The 25,989-nt window shown below is 31.7% G+C and overlaps 1 protein-coding gene across 1 annotated transcript; it reads left to right on the top strand.

The window, feature by feature from the left end:
- The first annotated feature begins 180 nt into the window (after positions 1-180).
- On the top strand, positions 181-25,099 carry LOC111702372 (epidermal growth factor receptor kinase substrate 8). Its single transcript, XM_023474035.1, has 13 exons — positions 181-320; positions 13,339-13,605; positions 14,326-14,459; positions 17,562-17,684; positions 18,804-18,887; positions 19,435-19,655; positions 20,171-20,561; positions 21,627-21,813; positions 22,456-22,513; positions 22,568-22,591; positions 22,995-23,112; positions 23,653-23,759; positions 24,503-25,099. The coding sequence occupies exons 2-13, from the start codon at positions 13,536-13,538 to the stop codon at positions 24,657-24,659; spliced, it is 1,674 nt and encodes a 557-aa protein (XP_023329803.1). The 5' UTR covers positions 181-320; positions 13,339-13,535; the 3' UTR covers positions 24,660-25,099.
- The last annotated feature ends 890 nt before the right edge of the window (positions 25,100-25,989 follow it).

Below are 25,989 nucleotides of genomic sequence, written 5' to 3' on the forward strand. Positions count from 1 at the left end.
TTTACTTTAATTTTTTACTAAAACAATTATTTTTACAAAATGATAACTTCATGAGGAAATTTAGAAATATTGAACGGGGCCCCCTCACCCACTCACCTGTTAGGTGATTTTGACGCACAGAGCGCGGGCGTCAGAAAGGGGGGAAGAGGCGGGGGAGGTAGGAGGCAGGTTTTAAACTACCTGACTTTAGTCCGCCTGTACCCAGCACCTCTGTAAGGTGCACTGTGCGTAACACAATTTAATTATGATTTTGGACACGTTTTGCGTAAAAACTTCATCATTGTGATTGTGAAATTATGAAGATTATTGAGAAAATTAAGGTAATTATTTAATGTCGTTAGTGTTACCAATTTATATCTATGCAATCCTATTTATATAGTTGTATTTGCAAGCTTAACAGAGTTAAGCACACTTTATCAAATAGTTTTCTGATATTTTAGTAAAGTGATTAAAAAAACTAATTTTATTCTTGTATTGCACTAAAGCACTTAATAATTATAATTTCCTGCGAATTGTTGAAAACTTAAACATTAGAAAATTTCGTATATTTCCGTGGTTTAAGTTTCAAAATGTACATGCATTTTTTAGTAGACATCTAACCAAACATGAAATCATTTTTAGATGGCCCTACTCTAAATGTGGAATATCGATTTTTGTAATTTAACGTTTATTTAAAACAAAATTAACATGTTAAAAAATGTATTTTTTCAAGAATTGTCAAAGAAATTATAAGTGACCTTTTCATTTAATATTTTAAATACCTGACTTTGACTTACATCCGTATTCGTGTTGTTTTCTATTAATTGGGAAGTGAAAAATTGATCAATTTTCTTCCCTATTTCTGCTCCATAAATGGCACTTTATGAAAACCAGTAAATAAAAGATATACATTTTTACATTGAAAACAAGTAAAATTAGAAAGGGTAGCGTAGTGAATCTACATTAAGTGATGACCCCCCACCCTTTCCAAGACATAGTCCCCCCCCACACACAGGTCTTTTCCTGTTAGGCCTAATGACCTTTCTATGCAAGCAGGCTTTTTGTCGGCTTGTTCAGCCAGTCGAAGTCAATACAGGGCTTTGCCTTGAATAAATCAATATGCGGCGTCATGTACTCCAAAGTGTCTCAAAATCATCAAAAAATATTTTTCTAAGGTCATGTGTAAAATTATACTTTTCTTAAAGGGACTGTAAGCGTACTTTAAAGTGACCCTCTATACGAGGATGTCAATGTCCGATTCACAACGGTACCCTTTAACCTAATGTGGAAGATATTATTGTTATTCTAGGGTCAAAAGTGTTAAATTCTGATAATTCCTACATGCTTTCCTGCAGAAGAAATGCCCATTTCATTTTTGTAGAGAAACTATAATGAAAAAAAATCAGTTTTCAAATTTTTATTCTCGATCATACATTGTCATTATTGCATGGAGGGTCGTTCCTTTAAAAAAAAAAAACATTTTTTCGTAAGATTTTTAACTTTGGCCAAAGAAATTTTTATTAAAACATTCTTGGTTACTGTTAGGGAATTTATAAATAAACAATTGTCTCTTTTCTTCGAGTTCATCAAATTGAGTTTTTTTCTACCGAAGTAAGTCTTTAATATAATTTTCTAGATATTCTATAATTTGCGCTGTTTTCCAATTGTTATTTGAAACTTTCCAAAAGCTGATAAAAACATTTTACAAAGACAGTTGACAATTAGAAGTGTTTTTTTCTTTAATTTTAATGAATGCCAAAACAGTTATAAATGAAAAGTTATGTATTTAGAACTATATACAAGTATTCGTGCACCACTATATGTCTGGGTGGGCTAGGCGCCACTTACATTTCATGCAGCAAAAAACATGGTTTGTTGCCTTGAGGCCGAATAGCGATGAAATCTCTATATTCTTTCAGTTTCCTCATACCAACGTGTTTCATGCAGTTTAAACCTGTTCAATACGCTAACCTGGGATTATAAATAGCACTAATAGAGATATTGCTTTTAATGTAGTACATGTGTACATAAACAATGTACCACTGCAAACTACATAGAAGGATAAGAGATATTGTTTAAATGTTGTACACGTGTATATAAACAATGCACCACTGCAAACAACATTGAATGATAAGAGATATTGTTTAAATGTTGTACATGTGTACATAAACAATGTACCACTGCAAACTACATAGAAGGATAAGAGATATTGTTTTAATGTTGTACATGTGTATATAAACAATGTACCAATACAAACTACATAGAAAGATAAGAGATATTGTTTTAGTAATGTACATGTGTATGTAGACTATGTACCACTGCAAACTACATAGAAGGATAAGAGATTTCTATACTACGTTGAAATCTACTTAAGTTTAAAGTGATATATAAAGTATAAATGAAACCTTCATGAAAAGTAATTGGAAATTATTTAATATTGTTCTTTCTAATATTCTTTTTGCTCTATTACCCCAAAAAGCTGGGGGGCGGGTCACATAATTAAGCTAGGTTTCAGTTTCATCTTGTAAAACTTTTTTGTGAGATTTGAAGATTCTTCCAAAAAATACGCATTTTCAAGGTTCCTTTGCAGCTAATATCGTAGCAATCCCCATACTTGTTAACCTGAGCATGCCTAGATAAACATGAGCTAAATAACATGATTAAAACATGCACTGTGACTAGATTAACTACGTTTATATCTATCCATGTTAATCTTATAAATATGTACATTCAACTTAAATTATGCTGTAAACATGTTTGGAGATAGCTGAACTAAGCCATATTTACCCTTGCTAATCTTATAAATATGTACATTAAACCCATTCAATGTATGTAAATATATAAATGACTCCCTCATACTTATATTGTGATTGCTTAACTAATAACTTTGTTATATATAACAGCGCATAACTTGTAATTACGTTTTTAATGACCCAATTCTAATTTAAACTGAAGGAATATACCTTAGTTCATATAGAGACTCTGTACTGTTTACTGCGAAAGAGTAATCGTTCACTGTTTTGATAAACAGGTTGAGGATTGTCCCCTTTGATTTGGGATTGAATGATATTTATAACTAACGAGATCGCGCCCAGTGGTAGTGGCATTGATAGATCACGGATCGTATGCATGTGGTTCACTGTTCTGCTAAGCAGGTTGATGATCATTCCATTTAATTTGGGATTAATAGTTGCGAGCTTCTGATTGATATCGATAGCTAACGATATCGCGCCCAGTGGTAGTGGCATTGATAGTTCACAGTTCCCTGTTCTGCTAAACAGGTTGAGGATCGTCTCCTTTAATTTGGGATCGATAGTTGCGAGCTTTCGATTGATTGATTGATTGAGAATCTGAGTTGTTGTACCTAGATAGATACGTTCCTATAAAATTGTTATGTATTTACTAAGGTATTTACTAATCTCCCTGTGATAAATAGTTTGCAAATTTTAAGTTTCTCCCTATAACCGATATTTTGCAGCCTTTAATTCATTAATGACGAGAAGGTCAATTTTGATGGGTGAGATTTTTTTTAAGTGCCTTTTTTCTTAAACTAAATGTTGTCCTTTCTTTTCCTGCGCTTTCCTTAGGATTCCCTGTTTTAAAAACATATTCTATATTTGATGTAACTTCAAAATTGGGGTTTCTATTAAATTTTTTATTTTAAAAAACCCAAAAAAACAAGATTTTGAATTCGGAAAAATAACCAAAAGAACACCCTGTAATTTAGTTTTGAATCTATAAAATTGTCAATTTTTTTGCTAGAAAAAATTTAAAGATGTTTTTGGAAACTTCTTTTAAAGATCTAAATAACTAAAACATGAAAAGTAAAGTTTTGAAGATAATTAAATAATTATGAATTACCAAAGTTTTTTAGATTTTCATGTTTTACAGGTCACCCTGTACAAAAAAATCAAAAATTTAATTGAACATCGTTTTTTCATTAGTACAATCAAGTTTTGTTTTGACAAGATCCTTCTAAAACAACTTCAATAATAGTTAATGGTCTCGTCACTAACTTATTTAAGATTAACTCTGCAAAAGAATCATTTTTTTATAAATATTTTGCAGGATTTTGTTTTAAAGGTCTTCGGTCCCGGTAATACTCTTTTTTTTAATTTTTGCAGGTTTTTAAGATTCATCCTTTAGTAGATTTTAAACAGCCTTTTATAATTCACCCTGTAAAAATAACTCGATGTTCACTCTGTTAAACACACAGGCAGATTTAAGGTATTCTCTGTAATTAACGTACATGCAGATTTTAAAATTGCAATACATATTTCTTTATTGTGTTCTGTGTCATCCTGCAATATTTTTGCAGGTTTAAATTTTACCCTGCAATAAACATATTTTTGCAGGTTTTAATTTCCCCTTGTAATACACATTTTTGCAGGTTTAGATTTCCCCCTGTAATACACATTTTTGCAGGTTTAGATTTCCCCCTGTAATACATATTTTTGCAGGTTTAGATTTAGCCTTGAAATAATTTTTTTGGCAGGTTTAGATTTAGCCCTGAAATACATATTTTTGGCAGGTTTAGATTTAGCCCTGAAATAAAAAATTTTGCAGGTTAATTCTAGGTTGTGTAGGGCATGAGAACATTCATTACTCTTATTTGAACGATAAACCCGTAAACCTAACAAAATGAAATTATACACCTTGCAATTTTATATTTCGAATTTTCATCAGTTTTTCATTTTAATTCAACTATATGGAGAAATGGCATGACTTTCGAAACGATTTAAAGAACACCCTAAACACCCAACCCCCCTGTTAATAAATCTTTAATTATAACATAAATAAATAAGTTATTTTAGTTTTCAATTTTGTCATATTGGTGAAATATACAGTTTTTCTATCACTTAATGCTTAAGATATTCAATTCTTATTTTTTTGTGTTTACAATTTTGATTGAAAATGTGATCCCTATTTAAACATTTTTTTTTTATCATTTTTCAATTAAACTTTTGTGCAAATCACTAATAAACAATTCATTTTTTTCTCTCTTCGAACCCAACTGGGACTTTTCACGTTTTGCGTATTTTCTGTTTTCTTCCCATAGATTCTCAATGAAAATTCTGTAAAATTATTGCAATGTTCAAATAAATAGTTAACAGTGATTTTAAACTTATATTTTGTATTAGACAATATTTTTTATGATATTTTTCTTCTACGAAATATAATCTAAACCTTGGTGGGGAGGGGACAAAAATGAAGGCACATGATTCAATTATTTTCACAACAGATATTTTACAGAATAATTATAAACTGCTAAAACGATCACAAAACAAAATGACTAAATGACAAAAAAGAAAATGACCGAAGGACAAGAAAGAAAATGACTAAATGACGAAAAAGAAAATGACTAAATAAAAAAAAATGAAAATGACTAAATGACAAAAAAATAAAATGACTAAAGGCCAAGAAAGAAAATGACTAAATGACAAAAAATAAAATGACTAAATGAATTGAGTCTTTAACACAAACTCTGATTTTCTAATACCTTATCTCTTTGCGTCCAAATTATAACGTATACCATTGATATTTCAAACTATGAAGTCTAATAGATTACACAATCAAACTTTATAGTAGAACAGTTTGTGGCAAAAACTCAGTTTCTTTGACTGGTTGTAACATAATACATTTTACATTTCTGTGTAATAAAAAGTTAACAAACATTACGCGATATAACAGAACAGATTGACGCATTTATTTGACCAAAGCTGCGTAACGAAATGACAGTATAATTCTACATGTTCAAGGACGTTTAACATGTTTTGAGTGTGGAAACCCGAGGGGTGAGTGTGCGGTGGCGTTTCCTACGGAAGTTACGCATATTTTACGCATAATTCAGCTTTGAGGCGTTTGCGCAAATGATTAAACTTTCCATTCCAGCTTTATGTATATTCTAACCCTTCAAAACAGAGCCATTTGGTTGAATTTATAATTCATATTGCACTACTTGAACATATAAGGGGGGGGGGGCGGCGTTGGGAAAAATTGAAAATTTAATATGATAAATGCTATTTTTATATTGTTTAATGTTTTCAGGTATGTTGTTTAATTGGAAGCGACGACATAAAAAAATTTCTTCTTTTTAAAGAATTTTTTTCTTTTTCTTTTTAAATTTTAAAATGATTATTTATAGGATAACAAATTCTAGAATTAAGTTCCCTTTTTTTCTATTTACATAGCAATAACAAATATGGACATTCCTATTCCTATTCCTATTTCTATTTCTATTCCTATTCCTATTCATATTCATATTCTTATTTCTTTTTTTGAAAGAAACGTTATTTATTTTGAATTAGAATCAAAGAAATTTTTCGTTTTTGAAATCATATGTTTTATTTTGATAGATTTTGGTTTGAAAACAGTAAATAGAAAATTTCTGACAAATTAAATAATAAATAGGACCCTGTAATTATTTAAGTCTTCTGTTTTATTTGTGTTAAAAAATAATTACAGAAGAAAAATGTTGAATAAAAACTGAAAACATCAAAGATTTCGTTAATTAAAGTCTTTGTTAGCACGCAAATTTTCTTAATTCATGCTCGGGTAACTTACCAAGCCCTTGGATTTTTTTATAAAAGCATGACAGCATAAATCCGGGATTCTTAATTCCCCAAAAATTCATTGTTTTACCCGTAAAGAAAAAAGATATTTGTTCCCCAAATATTTAAAATTTGTTAAAATATTAGAAACTATATTTAAGAACAAATATTTAATTTTTAATTATCTAGATTGAAAATTAATATAAAATACTAGCCAATACGGCCCTGCTTTGCCCGTGAAAAAAATAAAAATTTCGAATTTTGAGGTGGAAAAAAACGATTTTTGATACAAAAATTAGAATTTTTGTATCCTATATTATCCCCAGGGTACCCATGGCATTCCTGTATGCTGAGTCCATTAACGCCTGATCTAATCAGGGTTCAGTCATGTGTTTGTTGTCTAATCTGAACCAATATTTTTATTATCCAATCAGAGTTATATCTAACATATAAATATATTTACAAATATATAAATGAGCGAAGAGCTTCATTATATAGATTATTTCACAATTGTTTAGAAAGCTAAACGCTACATAAAGCAACAAATATGTTTATCATACTTGATGATGTTTAAGATTTCGATAGTCACTGAATCAGGACTAAACTACAGGGAGACCCATAAAACTGTGGAACTTGAAGACGATATTTAAACAATTTTATTTCAATTTGATGCTGCTATAATAAAAAATGGTTTACCAATTGCTTGAAATCCAATAGTTTAAAGAAATGGGTCTGTGAACTCTGCACAATTGCTCTCTTTCATATTCATTGGTCTCAGTGTAGAGTGGATAGAAAACATTGCAAACATTTTCATAATTGTTAAATGTTTACAACGACATATGTAAAACTAAATTTGGATACATAACTCGAAATAAAACCATGTTCCATCTAGAGTATTCCATTTTCTTTGATTATGATGTATCTATATGTGTAGGCAACAATAGAAAACTAGATTTCTGCCCATGTGTGCGCGCAACAACTTCAAAATAATCACGGCATTCCTCCCACGCACCGCACACTTAAAATTAAATTTTCTTTTTTTTAGTTAATTTAAATGACTTTTCCGCGTTCTTCTTTCAAATTGTTTTAGTCACATTTTTTGATCTGCTGTGCCAAAAAAACAGCTGTAGTCAGTATTACGTAATTTGGGCGTTTATATTTGATTCATGTTTAGTTCTTTTAACAGGATGCTGCAAACATAATGTACTTTAACTTGTTAAATAACTCTTTAGCCAAAAAAATCAAGGGATTTCAGGGTAGCGGTTAATTTTTTTCTTGGACTGTAGAATTAATTTCAACAACCTTCCAATTCACAATGGTACCCATTAAACCCTCGTATGAGCAAAAATGATCAAGATATTTCTGTTCTTTTATCTGAACTTGGATTATTTGCTTCGTGGTTTCTCTATAAAAGTGATTTGCGAATATATGCAGCAAAGATAAATTAACCTAATTCAACACTTTTTTTGTATAAAAACCTACGATATCTTTCCTTCACTGTCACTCAATAAATGTCACTCAGTAAATGTCACTCCGTAAATGTCACTCAATAAATGTTTCTCAGTAAATGATCGGCTGCTTGAAATTTCTGCGACTGTCCCTGAAAAAAAGGTTTGTTTTCTATAATAAGGACTTCGGTTCTGCCTGCCCCCGGGTAATACCTCATCTCAGGATGGCCTGGGGGGCCGGGTGTCCACCCGATGGCGGTTTGGGTTCTCCAAAATGGGGGAGCTTTCAGATCTTTTTCCTGATATTCCTGAAGGAGGCGGAGGTGGTTTTCCAGCTTTTAAGGGTTAAACTTCATATTTTAGATATTTTGGACGCGAATTCAATAGATATGCATACATGACTGTTACACAATCTCTGTAGTTTTGATTATAGATCTGCAAACATATTTCGCAACTATTGGCATGCATTGCAATTTTTAATTGGATATTTGCCAGGGGAAAGGAAAGGAGTCAATTGTAAAAAATGGTATTTTCTGTTTTGTTACAATTGCATAATAAACGCAGTATATTTGTGATACCACCATCATCAAAATAAACATTGATGTATATTATTAATATTACTAAAATCAATGTATAACATTTTATTTAATGAGAAATTTCACAATTATTTTACAATTAAAGCATTTTGATAAAGAATATGCATGATTCTAAAGGTAAAATGTTTTTTCTAAAATCATTTTCTTAGCCAATTTTTTATTTTAACCTGCATTACACTGGTGGGGGAGGTGAGGTTGGGACTTGAAGGACAAATTCATGTTAAAAGTAAAAAATATTCTTAATCTTGAATATTTTATTGTAACAGCTGTGTAAAGCTAGTTTTTATTTTTTTATTTTTTTCATTAAATGCAAAAAATGGGTAGGAAAAAGGCCGCCTTCTAGATAGTAGCCATGTCCTCCCTCCCACAATAATCTACATACCAACCTTCTCCCTTTTTACCCCCCCCCCCCAAACTGTGAGCTGACGCACATTGTACGCACACACCTGTTTCGACAGTGCCTTAGTTGCCTAATAGTGGTCAAGCCTGAATGTGGGCTTGATAATGAGCATATATAAATACAACACAGTGGGCCTTCTTGGGGATAACGATTTTTTATCGAACATGGTGGGCGTAAAGGGAGTGTAAAGTGTGTCATGAAACAGTTTTAAGATAAAAATGTCGAAAACATAAAAATTTCCTAAGTTGAGGTTACATCTATATATTTATTTTGCTAGTCTGTCCATGTCTGTACCCAACAAACGTCAAAACGGCTGAACCGATCACGCCAAAATTTGTATTGCAACCCTTGCAAGCCTAGTTTTACAGTGTTGCACAATATTAGCTTCTTTTTTTCTTATTAGAGGTTTATTTTTTTAATTTATATAAAACATGATAAATTGAAACATGACAAGTTTGAAGCAAACTTGTCATGTTTAGAATATATTATTTGTGGAATAATTCAGATTTTTTAATGAAGCGTATTGTTTAGTGGGTATCGGAAGCATAACTGTAAATTAGTTTATGTTTACGCAGTTTCATGTGTTTCCAAATATCAAATATACGCAATTTTCTTGCGTCAGTTTTCCCTCATTTCAGCGTCATCGTCATTTTTGTCTGCAGTTCACATGTTTTAAAAGATTTGGTTATGGTCTTTATCCGTAATATTGTCTCTTTTATTTTAGCATAAGTTATCCATCTTTTCTTAAATATATGTATGATCTTTGTTTTCTTAATAACTGAACTTGTGTGTAAATTAATTAATCCTTGTATCCTTAAAACCTTCATTCTTGTATCCTTCTTACGTTGTATATATTTCTTTCCTTGTATATTTTTTGTATCCTTGTATCCTTGTATTCTTGTATTCTTGTATCCTTGTACTCTTGTATCCTTGTATCCTTGTATTCTTGTATCCTTGTATCCTTGTAATCTTGTATTCTTGTATTCTTGTATTCTTGTATTCTTGTATTCTTGTATTCTTTTATTCTTGTATTCTTGTATTCTTGTATCCTTGTATTCTTGTATTCTTGTATCCTTGTATCCTTGTATTCTTGGATCCTTGTATCCTTGTATCCTTGTATTCTTGTATCCTTGTATCCTTGTATTCTTGTATCCTTGTATCAATGTATCAATGTATCCTTGTATTCTTGTATCCTTGTATTCTTGTATCCTTGTATTCTTGTATCCTTGTATTCAGGTATCCTTGTATTCTTGTATTCGTGTATCCTTGTATCCTTGTATTTCTGTATCCTTATATCCTTGTATCCTTGTATTCTTGTATCCTTGTATCCCTGTATCCTTGTATTGTATTATCCTTGTATGCTTGTATCCTTATATCCTTGTATCCTTGTATCCTTGTATTCTTGTATCCTAGTATCCTGGTATCCTTGTATCCTTGTATCCTTGTTTCCTTGTATCCTTGTATCCTTGTATCCTTGTATCAGCTTGTATTTCTGTATCCTTATATTGTGTATTATGATTACTTTTATGCTAAAACTGATGTTTGTATTTACATTTCCCCTAAACGATCAGGCTGGTGCATGGCTCTACACCAATATTTGAATATTATTTGTCACCAGAAATCCATGGAATGCAATGGGTGTGCTAGGAAGGACTATATATCAATCAGTCAATCAATCTTGAGAAGGATTTGTAAGTTTTGAATTCCAGTGAACTTGTCTAACGGAAGATCTGAACTAAATTTTAAATTAAAGCTTGTGATCCACAATTGCGCAAGCTCTTGGAAAATAAAGACGACATTCGAATGTTCAAAAATCAAATTATGGCTTAATTGAATTACTGTTAAGTCCTCTACCATTCATTCATGCAAATATGCATTTTCAAGGCCAGCCCTCATCCTTATGTAGTTTTTACATTATTATATCACTAGTATTAGCTTGTTAAAAAGTCTTAAATTTATCATACAAATTCATGAATATATGCATCATTCAAATGCATCATAGAAATTCATGAATATATGCATCACACAAAATGCATCATAGAAATTCAAGAAAATATGCATCATACAAAATGCATCATAGAAATTCATGTATACATGCATCACACAAAATGCATCATAGAAAATCATGAATATATGTATCATACAAAATGCATCATAGAAATTCATGAATATATGCATCACACAAAATGCATCATAGAAATTCATGAATATATGCATCACACAAAATGCATCATAGAAATTCATGAATATATGCTCCCTTCACGTAAAACAATTTAGATCATTAACTAGAGGGGGAGGGTTGTTCCTAAAGGTTTTGATACTAGTTTGTCGCAAAAAGTTTACAGGAGGGAGAAGGGGATAGGGGGGGGGGGATATTGAATTAGATCTAAATTTGAAGTATTTTATAGCTTTGACATTTAAAATCGGTATATTAGGACCCCAAGGGTGGAACCTGTATGCTTTTAAAATAAAATCAAGTATGTTATATAGCTTAAAATTTAAGAAGTTTTTTTACTAAATGTTAGAAATGTTTATTCTTTTTCTTTTTTTATAAGTGCATAATGATGAGGTGCGCAACTAGCACTATGGAGGGTTGAAATTTCTTTACATTAAAGAATTAAAATATATTTTTATGCCTGAAGGTTAACGCTCATTTTCAAAAGCAAATCTGGACATTTTACAAATTGATTACAATTTTTTACTGTTGTAATAGAAATCTTTTAATATTTAATTATCAATGAGAGTTTCTCACAATTTTAATAATTTAATAATTAAGTTTAAGTTGAGGGATGCATATTATCTTCATTTCGGGAAAATAAAATATTTAGGTGAAAATACTAAAAAAAAAATAGGTTTTGAGATTAAAAATAATGAAATACTTTCTTTTTGTGTCTATTTGATGTAAACAATATTTCATTTCTTCCTGGATCTGTAAATATACCCCTCCTAATGTAAATTTATTTACAAAATTATTTACACCTACTTTAGTTACATAAATGAATACAAGTGTACGTTTTAAGTTGAACAAAAGCTAGAATTCCACATTTTGATAAGGCATATATATTTCCGGCATGCTTTTTTGGCATATCTATTTATAACTGTAATATCTTAAATCATAAGAGGGGCATGCCATGTATCCCATCAAGCATTTCAGCATGCCCACCCTCAACTAAGCGTTCTGCTGTAATTTGCAGTACACTGACCGAATATATAGTATTGTTTAGTGGAGAGTGCATGCTCCTCTTTTTTGCTTAGTTTGCACATCTCTAGATATCAGATATTACTAACATCCCCCTAGCTTGTGCCATCATCCTTTAAATCAAAAAAGGTGTGTGAGGGGGGGGAGGGGGTTGAAAGAGGAAAAAGTAATTAAAAAAGAGAATTGAATGACATTCAACATTAATAATACCAATTAGTAGCGGGGTACAAGATAATTTCATAACATCCCCCCCCTCCCCCCGCACTGTTACAACATCAAGTAATTTTATTTCAGGAGGGGGGGATTTGTACATACTAACAGTGGTACTTAGTTTTTGTAGATTTTTGTTGTGCCAATCATACCCCCCCCCTCCCCCCTGAATATTTTGAAATTTTGTATTTTTATTTCGAAAATTTTTGAGTTCATTGAACAATGAACAGTACAGTGCACCTTATTCAATTCAATTAAAGTCCGTTATTAAAAACTGCAGTTACTGCTCTGAATTCAGAACAACGCATTATCTTTAAACTTCTGAAATGCTTTATTTGTTATTTATATATTTTATTTTCATCGAGTTTTGGATTATTCTAAATATTTTCATGTTTTTCAGGGGTTTAACAGCTTTTGTAAGTCATCCATCTTAAATATGGCAACTTTGACCCCACGTGTTCAGATTTAAACTTACTTGGCATTCCCCACTCCATCAATCAATCACGCTTCCCGCCCTGTACTCGCAGTACAAACATATTAATTTGTTTAGAAGATAGGAATTTAGCATCGATTTTTATCACAGACTTAATGCAAAATATATGAATTTATTTATAAATAATGCTGTTTGCATGCTCTGGATTTAAATGGATGAAAAGTTACTTGTTTAAAACAATTTAAGTCAACCATCTTTGAAATTCACCATACTTTTAAATTGATCTAGGTGTACACTTTAAAAACAATTACGATGCATTATGTGCTCAATCAATCAATTAGCATGCAGTATACGTCGTAAACACACCCCTCTCAACATGTAGATAAGAGAGATTACACCATTAATGGATTAAACTCCAGCAGCCTTGGAGCATGTAAAAAGAAATTCAGTTTTCTAAGAGATAAAATAATTCGAAGATTTCTTTTTCTAATTTGATTAGTTTTTTACAATTTAATATTTCAGGTGTGTTAATTTCAAAATGGTGCTTTAAGCTAAACTCACATTGAGTGACTCAACTTGTACAAAGTGAACTTGCTGCAGTAATCAAATCAACAGCTGATCTGTGAAAGCCAGAAAGTGAAAGTAAACCAGAGCTATACTAGGCAAAGTGACTGCAAGAGTATGTTGAAAATATAAGAGAACAAATTGAAGACGACATAATGTTGCAGCATTCAAGAAACAGTCATTCAGGCTCAAGCTCGGATAGAAATAGTGTCACATCAAATGATGGTAAGTGTTTGTATACTGTACAGAGATCACCAAAAATAGTAGAATTGTTGTAAAAAATTTGTCTTTCTGTAACTGTAAAATGTGGCTGTAAGGATTTAGATTTACTTTAAAAATGTGTCCGAGCTGGGAACTTTTGTGTTGTGGATATCGAGATCAACGCTTGATCTGTTGTTTATCTGCAGATTAATTTAATCTTGATATCCCGAATGATAAACTTACCCAGTCAGAGGTGGAAGGGAGCTTTGATTGTGGAAGGAATAAATAAAATCAAGATATGGGAAGGTTTAGCATTTTATGAACTTTACATAAAAGTGCACACAGTGGATATCAAGATCTAATGATAAGGGTTATAAGTAACCAACATAAAAGTTCCCGGCTCTGAACATTTGAATTTCTGAAGATAAAAGATTTTCATATTTCTTTAATCCTTGACGACTTAAAGTGAAAAGGAAGACGGCAATCATTCCGCAATTTGCTGGATACCCCGGTATTGGAAGAGTTATATCAATAAATTAAATATATCAGAGTTCTTTAAATATAATCTTTAAATACAAAGACGATTTTGCATATTGGATATCACTCTAAATCACAATGATAAAAACCAAAATTATTTCACTTGAATTATAATTGAGTTTTATATTCTAAAAAGTTTATTTGGTTGTTCAGAACTCTAAAAAGAAATCCTGAAAGAGAGGTTAAGAATAAATTAAATATTTGCAGGAGGGTCCCCGACCTACCTCCTGGAGCACCTCGCCACGTTCACCGTCTCCCCGGAGAACGACCTCGTCTATCCGGCCGACGGGATGCGACGACTTCTCGCCATGGAGAAAACTTCAGGAATATGGACACAAAAGGTATTCAGTACATTTCTCAACTGAACCCCCCGCCCCTCTCCTTAATTTCGAAAATGCACCACAGTTCCCCCAAAATATTAACCCCCCCTCCCCGGACCCCACCCCCAAACTGAAAATATATAAAAGTCTAAAAGATCTTGCATATAGCCCATTTATATAAAAACTTTCGTTTGAAGTACCGGTCTAACTTTTAAGCAGAGCTAGAGTGAATTGTGCAGTAAAAATAATATGTAAAACAATTGTTAACCAGTAAGAACCAAATTTGCATAACTTATTTGGGACACCCTATTGTTTTGATCTGATATTCCATCCCATATTTGGGACACCCTATTGTTTTGATCTGATATTCCATCCCATATTTGGGACACCCTATTGTTTTGTTCTGATATTCCATCCCATATTTGGGACACCGTGTTGTTTTGATCTGATATTCCATCCCATATTTGGGACACCCTGTTGTTTTGATCTGATATTCCATCCCTTATTTGGGACACCTTGTTGTTTTGATCTGATATGTCATCCCTTATTTGGGACACCCTGTTGTTTTGATCTGATATTCCATCCCATATTTGGGACACCCTGTTGTTTTGATCTGATATTCTATCCCTTATTAGGGGTTCTCTGTTTAGAGGCATGCCTTTCCGGGGGCAAAAAGTCCGGGTCCAATTATTTTGTCAAAATGTGTAACATGTTCATTTATCTAAAGTGGGTTCACTTACATGGGCCAGACAAGTACTCAAATCTAAACGTAAGGAAGAAGTTCATTTTATGCGATATTATTTCTCAAATTTCTCATTCAGTTTTCTGTAAAAAGTGAAAAAAAAACTTTAGTTTGTTTATTGTTGCTCTAACTAATTCTTTAATTTTTCTTTGGTTTTAAATTCCCCTTTTTTTAACATTTTTTTTGTATCAAATTGATTTTAGAATAGAAATTTATTTATCATAAATAAGAATGACTCCTAAAATTATTTTTTATACTTACTTTTTGTAGATACTTTTAAAGTTATAGATTTTTATTTTCCCTTTTGTTTATTCATCTTTAAAATTTACCTTTTGAAACGGTATTGTTTTGTTATAATTGACTGTTATTAGGTTTTTGTTATCAGAATTAAATGAATTAAATAAACAAATTTGATTTGAATGAACAATATCAATTAGCACTAGTTTAAAACCAGGGAATAACCATTATAACAACCATTACATTTGTTAAACCATTTCTAATGGTTTTATGCACGTTAAACATATGTTCTCACCTCCTGTACCCTTCACCCCATTCCTTCCCTCCCCCCCCCCCCTATTTAAAATGTACTACAATGTATTTATATACTTTTTAAAGTTTTTTACTTTTAAAAAATACATTTTTTGTTTTGAATACCTGGGCCCGTTAACGGGAAATGGTAGAATATTTTATTTAACGGCCACATTATTAAAAAAAAACGAAGGTATTAAGATCGATCCTTAGAGAGTTTGGAACGATCATAAATTATTGTTGGATGGAACGATCAACCATTGTTCTCATATAAAGAGCCTCTAATGAAAAAAATATATAATTCAAAACGCTACGAGCAATTTTTTAACGTGGATTTGGAAAATATTGAACGATTATCAGCCTTAACAAACGTTGAACGAAGAGTTTACCAGAATGAAGAACGTTCCCAGTCCTATTTTATCTGTATTTAGTTCTAAGATTACAAAATATAATAACATGGTTTATAAAACATCTGCCCTATATCTTTCCCATACTCTATGATCTAATGATCTAAAGGTCATCTTAGATCAATGAAACACTAGGTTTAGAAGATGTAATACGAGTTCTTTAAGCATGTATTCATGACATATTACGCACAGTGCCAATTAATTCTTTATTATATATATATATATATCTACCAAGCAAACAATGTATGTAATTCTTCTTAATATCTATATGTCTGTCTCCAAATCTATAGTTATCTTTCTATATATTTATCTTTTTATCTATCTATCTATCTATCTATCAATCTTTTGTCGAGATAAAATAAGCCACTGTGGCGGAAGACGACTCAAGATGAAGAGGCTGAAGCCGGATATTCGGACGCGGCAAGATGAACATTCTATTCCTGCCACGTCACCTTGATATATGTTTTCTATTAAGATATTTTGAGTTTAAATATTTAGTCAATAAAGTATTTCTTTAAACCTCGACGTGCATTATTGAGCGTAGCCAAACCTATACCCTAAAGATGGTTTAATATAACAAAAAACTTAAAGAAAAGAGTTTTCAACCATGGATCACTGCAGAGTGTAAGATTTAGAAGAGTTGTATCCATCTCATCTATCTTTATACTATAATATATCTTCTTAAAATGTATCTATATATCTATCTATTATCTATTAGATATTTTATTGAACAAATTTCTGAGCAAATTCATTTAAAAACTATGTTGTGTAGCCGATTTGTATCATTTTGCGAATCTATGTGTAAAAGTCGCAAGCTCAGCATCCGACTATTGTTTGATTTATGCAAAAATGACCAAAGAACAAAATTATGTAAGAATTTATCTAATATTGCAAATGAAACCTATGTAGATAAACTGTCCTTGAACAAGTCCCTAGTAAAGTCAAACATGATTTACGCGAATCCGGCCGAAAATGCTTGGAGAATTCCACTGTTAAAAGATTTACTATTAATCCGGTCAAATCCAAATGTTTTAGAAGGATTTAACTATGATGAAATAGATGTAATTATTGATGATATATGTAAAAACTAACTAAGTTTTTATTTTTTTATTTTATTTTATTGTTTTCGACTATATATTAATTCTATATTTTATATGTTATATATCTCATTTCTCGTTGATTTTAAATTGTACCATTATAATTGTGTACTAATAAATAGAATATATATATATATGTCTATCTATTATACAGGGTGTTTTTATCAATTAAGATCGTGTATGGCTCTAACTTGCGTTTTTCGAGACTAATTAGAAAATTTAGAAAAAATAAATCAATTTTAAAAATTGTATAAGTCTAACATACAAATATATATGAGATAATCCAATATGAAATGGGACGCTCTGTATATCTATCTATCCATATCTAATTATCTATCTATCTATCTAGATGTTGATGAGGTTGGAGAAGAGGATGGTGAATATAATGGATAATGAGAACAGGGAGGTGGTGGAGAGGTTCCCCCTCCACCTAGTCAGGGAGCCTACTGCCTTCACATCTAACGATCCTAAGGTACAGTTTCCAAGGTTATAAAACTATCATAATATATATAAATATATAAATATGATTGTAAGAGTTACACTTTGTTTACAGAGTCACCCTCCATTCAAAAAGTTACCCTCCATTTAAAGAGTCACCCTCCATTTAAAGAGTTACCCTCCATTTAAAGAGTCACCCCAAATTGAAGATTCACTCCCATTTAAAGAGTCACCTTCCATTTAAAGAGTCTCCCCAATTTAAAGATTCATTCCCATTTAAAGAGTCACCCCAATTTAAAGATTCATTCCCATTTAAAGAGTCACCCCAATTTAAAGATTCATTCCCATTTAAAGAGTCACCTTCCATTTAAAGAGTCTCCCCAATTTAAAGATTCATTCCCATTTAAAGAGTCACCCCAATTTAAAGATTCATTCCCATTTAAAGAGTCACCCCAATTTAAAGATTCATTCCCATTTAAAGAGTCACCCTCCATTTAAAGAGTCACTCATCATTTAAAAAGTCACCCTCCATTCAAAAAGTAACCCAAATTTAACGAGTCACCCCAATTTAAAGATTCAATCCCATTTAAAAAGTCACCCTCCATTTAAAGAGTCACCCCAATTTAAAGATTCACTCCCATTTAAAAAATCGCCCTCCATTTAAAAAATCACCCTCCATTTAAAAAGTCACCCTCCATTTAAAGAGTCACCCCAATTCACTCCCATTTAAAGAGTCAACCTTCATTTAAAGAGTCACACTTCATTTAAAGAGTTCGTTTATAGAGTTGCCCTACATTTAAAGATTAACCCCCATTTAAAGAGTTGCCCGCCATTTAAATATTCACCCTCCATTTAAAGAGCTACCCCCTATTTAAAGAGTTAAATTTCTTATTAACAACGGTATCTGATCTGGTTGAACGTGAACCCTAGCTTGAAATCGTGGATCTGCCAATGTTTTGCCTCGGGCTAGTTATTGTATAGTAGCGTGAACACAATCTATTAGAGTGCTCAACCAGAGGAAATCAAAAGGCCAATAGGTGTTCGGTGTAACATATTGTGATAGATGTATAGAGTATACATTCTTGTATTATTTAATCAACTAATAATTATTATTATTATCATTATTATTATGTATTGTTATATTCTTTTCTAGGAAATGTACAACAATATTGTTATTTATATTGTTGGATTACCACCAGATCAATCAGGAGATAACAGTGAGATGCATATATTCCAGGTAAACTTTAATGTCGTCTTTATGATATATTCCAGATAAACTTTAATGTCGTCTTCATGATATATTCCAGGCAAACTTTAATGTCGTCTTTATAATATATTCCAGGTAAACTTTAATGTCGTTTTTATGATAAATTACAGGTAAACTTTAATGTCGTCTTCATGATATATTCCAGCTAAACTTTAATGTCGTCTTCATTCTATATTCCAGGTAAATTTTAATAATATATTCTTAATGTCGTCTTCATGATATATTCCAGGTAAACTTTAATGTCGTCTTCATGATATATTCCAGGTAAACTTTAATGTCGTCTTCATGATATATTCCAGGTAAATTTTAATGTCGTCTTCATGATATATTCCAGGTAAACTTTAATGTGTTTTCTAAAATTGGGAAAGATATTTTGATCAACCTTCTTTGTATGAAATGAAAGAACTCATTGCCACACATCTTAAAAACTAATGTTCATAATCCTTGATTGATTTAAATTTTGTATGTTTTGAAAAATTTTGAAACAAAAATTGTAATATATTTTTGTCTTTTCCAGTGTGTGAATGTAAGTGCAAGAGATGTAGTGGAGGACCTGAAAGCCCTAAAGCAAGGACGGTTTAAGAATGGGGATAAATCCCCCCTAATATCCCCGAGTGGACGCAAGAATTTCGAGTCCCAGTCCTCTCCGCGCATACATGCGCAGTTAGAGAATAGTAAAGATGAGACAAGTTCAACCAGCAGTGATAAACATGAGAAAGATGTAAATGTGTTGAACAGGTTCGAATTAACTATTTATAACAGTGTTATTTTGGTTCAAATTAACTATTTATAACAGTGTTTTGGTTCGCAGTGTTATAAAGTTTTTGGACAAAAAATTTTAGAGAAAATTTAAGCCCAAAAACTGTATAGCACGTCGTGCCAAAATAATAGTGTTATATGTTTTATGAAACGTTTGTGTTCTTGTCTTATTTCAATGCAACAAAACAGAAGTCAAAATATAAAGTTGATTTTAATTTTATTTTCATTTCAATTGAAAAACAAATATTTGGATATATCCTACATGTTTTGGAGAAAATCCGGAAACCAATCAAAATTTATAGCACACGTGCCATAATGCATAGCTAATTTAACTTTATAGCACATTTATTATGAAATTCACGATGAAGTAAGGAAGAATGATAAAGTACACAATAGCTTCGTAAAATTATTGAGAAAAATATTTTTTTTTTCACCGTATTTTCATTTATTTAATTTTTGGTTATGAAATTGTTTAACCAATCTAATTTGTTTAGGTGTTTTGATGATATTGAAAAATTTATCGCGCGTCTTCAGCACGCTGCCGCGGCATACCGTGAACTAGATAAACGAAGACGATCTAGAAAATCAAAGAAAAAAGACCTCGGGGATGGAATGCTCTCTGTACGGGCCAAACCACCACCAGAAAAAGAATTTATAGAAATTTTCCAAAAGTTTAAACTTTCATTCAATCTACTGGCCAAGTTGAAAGCCCATATTCACGAACCTAACGCCCCTGAGCTCGTTCATTTTCTATTCACGCCCCTAGCGCTCATTGTCGACGCTTCTCACGACTCTCAGTACGGTCCTAATGTTCCAAGCAAAGTATTGACTCCACTACTCACCAAGCAGTCCGTAGACCTATTGCTTAACTGCTTAACTTCTAAGGTATATTTGAACGGGGGGGGGGGGGGGAATAAAATATTTGGCATATTGTTTTTACAGAAAGAACTATTTTACAGAAATTTTTTTGTTACAAAAGATATCAACAAAATATCATTCAAATTTTGAAATAAACAAAAATATATAAAGTCTTTAACTTGTTATCATCGTTAGTCCTGAACGGGGAGCATGTTAAGGAATAAAAAAAAGAACTACAGTCTGTAACAAATCCCTTACTCCAGTAATACTTTAGTCTGTATCAATCCAAGTATAAACTTATGTATTCGTAAGTATGTATCAATCCAGATACAACACTCTCTGTATTCTCATGTTTGTATCAATCATGATACAACTCTCTTTCTCTACCAAGAGCTAATACGTCTGACCGTAATAAAACAGTATTCATATTCAACTAAACTATAATGTACAGATTAAGATTAAACTGGCCGATAATACGGTCAGGTGATTATAACGCAATAAATATATACAGGTAGGTTCAGGTTTACAAGATATGGGGTTTATTACTATATTTATTACAAGTCTGAAGTTTGAAAAGAAAACTATAAAATACATTATAAATTAACCCGGGACTGTTTCATATGAAAATTGCCAATTCTGCAATAATCGAAATTCGGAAATAATTTATACTCGTTTTGTGGGAAGGGGGAGGGGGGGTTATACATTTTTGAAATTTCAATTAAAGAAATTAGCTTTTGTTTTTGCAAATAAGTATGGTTATTATACTCATTACCTTTGTTTTGTGAACATTATTCATGCAAAGCACATAATTATGAAGTTGTCATCAATATTTAAACATGAACTTTTTAAAGAGTTGATCTTTACAGAGTCTTCCCCCCCCCCCGTGATGTTGAAAACGGAAATTTACAGGGCTAAAACAGGGGTTAATATCGGTAAAATTAGCCTTGTTTTGTTCTCTGCTTTAGATAGATTTGTAATTCCAATATTTTATTAATAAAGTTCGGGATTTTAAAGTTTGAATTTTAACCTCAAACAAACTAAATAAAGTAAATAATATAACAATGGCAGTTGCATAAATAGATATTTTTGTAGGAAAGCGAATTATGGCATTCTCTTGGAGAACCCTGGTATGTTCCATTAGAACATTGGAAAGGATATGTTCCTCCCTATAGTCCAGTGTTCCAGGACGGATGGAAACCGCTGATGGCGGAAACATATGGAACAGATCGACGGAAGTTTAACGATGAAGACAATTCGACGATTAATGAAGAGGATGAAGGTATGTTTATTATTATTATTATTATTATTATAGCATTCGGTTTTTTTATTTGAATTTAATCTTGTTTTTCGTCTTATTCAACAATCTCTAAACTTACATAGATATCTTTAAATATTTTTCGATTAATAAGGTATCCGCCGACCAAAAAAAAAAAAGTGGAAATTGTTCGTTTAAAGGTCAAATTGTAGTTAAATGGTGACCGAAAGTCACAGCCTTTTGAGACAAGGACCATACTGCTAAATCAGCGTGACCCCTTCTTTATAATTCCATAAAATTCTCTCAGTGCATCATTTCAACTAGATTGCATACAAAAATAAAGATTAGGTTAGGCGTATTATAAATTTTAAATTTTTGAATAACTGTTGTTGAAACGTGAACAATTTTTAAACATTTTTAAAAAAGTATCTATATATAAAGTTGAAATCTCTGTTTGTATGTTTGTTTGTCCGATCACAACTCAGGAACCTTTTTTCTGATTTGCCTCAAATTTGGATTGGGGAATTCGGGAGAACCACGGTTTTAAGATTCTAAATTGAGTTGACTTAAATCGGGATAAATATCTCAGATCGTAATTTTCCCAAGCTAGAGAAATCTAGTCTTCTATGAATATTGTATGAATCTATTGTTAAAGGTACGGTAAAGGGGTTTATCCCGAGAAAATGATCCGAGAAGACAGGCATACCCCCGACCAGGAATACAGGTAAACAAAGGACAGGCATACCCCTGACCAGGAATACAGGTAAACAAAGGACAGGCATACCCCCGACCAGGAATACAGGTAAACAACAATCAAAGGGACTGTCCCGAAAAACGAGTAAATAAATTAAAATAATAATTCTTTCGAGTGTTTCTGTTAAGGGAAAGGGGCCCACAATTGTTAACGTTGTGAATTGTACATGCAACTTTAAAACCGAGCGTCACTTGAAATTATGACATGAGTACAGTGTGTCCCTTTAAATAAAGTTAAATTCAGATTTGATAATGTTGAATTTGTTTATCGAATGTAAACAAGAGAATAAGAATCCTACGCTACTCTTTATTCTTATCATAATAATTTTTAGTATTTTCATCAAAACTAATTTACAACAGTTGAGACTCTGTAATGGACCTCTGTATATTCTAGGTTGAATACCAGTGGAAAAGCGGACTCTGAGCTAGAACTTGACCTCTGTATATTCTAGGTTGAATACCAGTGGAAGAGCGGACTCTGAGCTAGACCTCCGTGACGCCGACCTCCGAGGACCAGAAGAACAAATCATGTTTGAGAGACAGCAAAGAAATTTTATTCTAGATTTAAAGGTAAAACAAAATAATATTTTTCTTTCTTAAAAATGTTTTACCGAAAAAAACAGATGTATAATTTCCTACCTTCATTTAATATGAATTATAAATTGTTTCTTTGTTCATGCATTTTTTTATTTCTGAATGATCGCTTTCAGAAGTTTTTCATGAAATGCACATTTCTGTTATTACTCTCCATCTCGCCAAGTCACCCCCCACCCTCTAACTTTTTAAAAACACTTTATTCAACATTGATTATTTTACAAATGTATTCATTTGAAACGGATAAAACCGCGGCGTGGTTTGATCTCAAACCAAGTTAATGGCGGTCTTGTAAAAATTCACCAATTTCTCCAAAGAACTTAGAAACCGATCAAAACCAATATGAGTATTGAGTAACGGCAAAAATTTTTAACAAAAACTGAAAATATATTATTGTTCACTAAAAACCCTTACTTTGAAAATTGTCGCGTCTTTATGTCGTTTCCATTCAGCCATTTCCCCCACAAGGAAATGTTGGTGATTTTTCATGTCGTCTTGTACACTTGTAACTTGTAGGAGAGAGGCAGTAAGATAGTGCAAGTGACCTACCCCCGAACAGCGAACAACGAGAAGGAGTTGACTGTCTTCAGGGGGGAGTTCCTCGAGGTTCTAGACGATACCAGGTAGTGAGGGGAGGAAGGCAACCCCCACCCTTTTTGTCTCCGAGTCACTATAGACTTCTCAAAATGGATTTTAAGCATTATGCTATATCCGGTGTGAGTTAGAAACCCTTAGGATATTCGTTATGCTGCAAATACATTTGTAAATTAATTTGTGGGTCATGTCAGAGGTAAAATAACAAATGTAACGGTTTTTTAAAACTTTTGAAAATTTTATTAAAGTACAATTAGTAACGCTACGTGTTAATTAGCATAACACGTATAATGCTTCATTTATAAAATTCTTCCTTAGTTAGTATTATTAAATATCATTTGGTGTGCTGTCACGTTTTGCATATGTACTTTACAGCTTGCTCTAGCTGCTTAGTAGTCGCCCCGGTACTCGAAATGACCGGTAGTTTACAGTGAACGAGCAATGGACCTGATTAACCAAAAAATAGATAAATAGAAACAAATGATTCAACCAATGCCCAGTTATATAGTAAACTTACGGCAATTCAAACACCATCGGCGGAGTTACTTAGCAGATTCCACCATTGTAAATCGGGAATTACTTACTTTGCATGGAGGGCCAATTGAAATCACTCTCCCAGTCACATAAATTTGCCCGCACTATCTATAATTGTACTCCGTACAGCTTGCTATAACTGCTTAAAAGCCGGTCCGGTACTTAAAACGTTCCGGAGTTACGAGTATGGTCTCTTTAACAAGCCATTTATATCTTTAAAATAAAAATTATATTTTAGGAAATGGTGGAAAACGCGGAATTATCACGGCGAAACTGGTCACGTGCCTCACACAATAGTGACCCCTGCCGGAGATAATCCGCAAATATCACCGAAAAGTGCCGAATGGATTCAGAAGGAGCGACGAGGGAAAAAAGGAGAATTCAGATATTTTTAGATTGAATGATTACTCCATAATCAGCTATTAATGAGCCATCTAGCTATTAGCAGATGATTATCTACTGAATATACCGATAAATCAGCTATAATTCAGCTGTTTATCAGCTGTAAATCATCTGTTAATCAGTTGTTATCAAACTGCAGTTAATTTTTAAGCGGATCATCAGAAGTATATCAGCTGTTTTTTAGCGGATTATCAAATGTATGTCAGATGTATATCATCTATTTATTTTCCATTGATCATCTTAAGGAAGGTTTATTCAATTCAAATGTTTTTTATTTAAAGTTTACTTTTCTTTATTTTCATTTTTTCTCTAATTTTGTCTAACAATTTTTATCTTTGAATTTAAAATCTATAATCAATTTAGAAAATGGTGAGAAATACACAGTGATAATTTGTTTCATTAGGTTTATATATAGAACAAGTTTTTAATAATGTTTTCGCAGATTGCATTTATTTTTTAACGACACTTGAGAAAAATCAACATTAAAATGATTAATATTTTGAAATTATAAGTTGTTAAAAAAGATTGTAATACGGTGGTAGGCTATATCAATGTAATGTAGACGACTTTCGATTTTAATTGTAATTTATATTAAGCTTTATGCAGTAAACAACGAAAGCTGCTAATTAAAAAAGCTTCTCTTGTATTATTTGTAGACTTGTAATTCGTAAGAAGCTTTTTAACAATTAAAAGAAGAAAAAAGTCGTCTTCATCATACTAATAAAATCGCCTACCACCATATTCAAATTTAAATTTCAACACAATCACTTTTATTATAATTAGAATTTCAAGCAATAGTTTTAATGATCTTACTTTGCTCAATAAAATGCAATACGACTTCCTAATTTGCTGGAAATGATTATAAATTAAAATATTTTTTAAAATCTACTTTTCAAAAAAAAATCCAAAAAAGAAGGAAAATGTAACATTTTGAAAATTATTATTTGTTTATGATGCCAGCCACTCTAATTATATGAAAGAACTTTTCAGTTATTTCATTGAGTTTTTATACAATACTTTTGTTGTGATTTAATAATTTTCCATTCTTGCAATTTACTATTTTTGTACAAATATATTTGATCTATTACAATTGAACCATGTTATTATTTGGCAAAAGTTTCGTTTTGTTAATCAACAGCATTTAGCCTTTTCGTGAATGATTTATTCTGAATAATCCGAAATTAAACTTAGACAAGAGGTGAAATCTTCTATACGAGAATATCGTTAATCCTGCACGCTTGGTCCCGATATCAACTTTTAAAGGAATTGAGTTTTTGCCACATACTCAAATTTGTTAATCTCTATATCTTTAATATTTAAAAC

Source organism: Eurytemora carolleeae, unplaced genomic scaffold, assembly GCF_000591075.1.
Source record: "Eurytemora carolleeae unplaced genomic scaffold, Eaff_2.0 scaffold510, whole genome shotgun sequence".
In the NCBI taxonomy this organism is placed as follows: Eukaryota; Metazoa; Arthropoda; class Copepoda; order Calanoida; family Temoridae; genus Eurytemora; species Eurytemora carolleeae.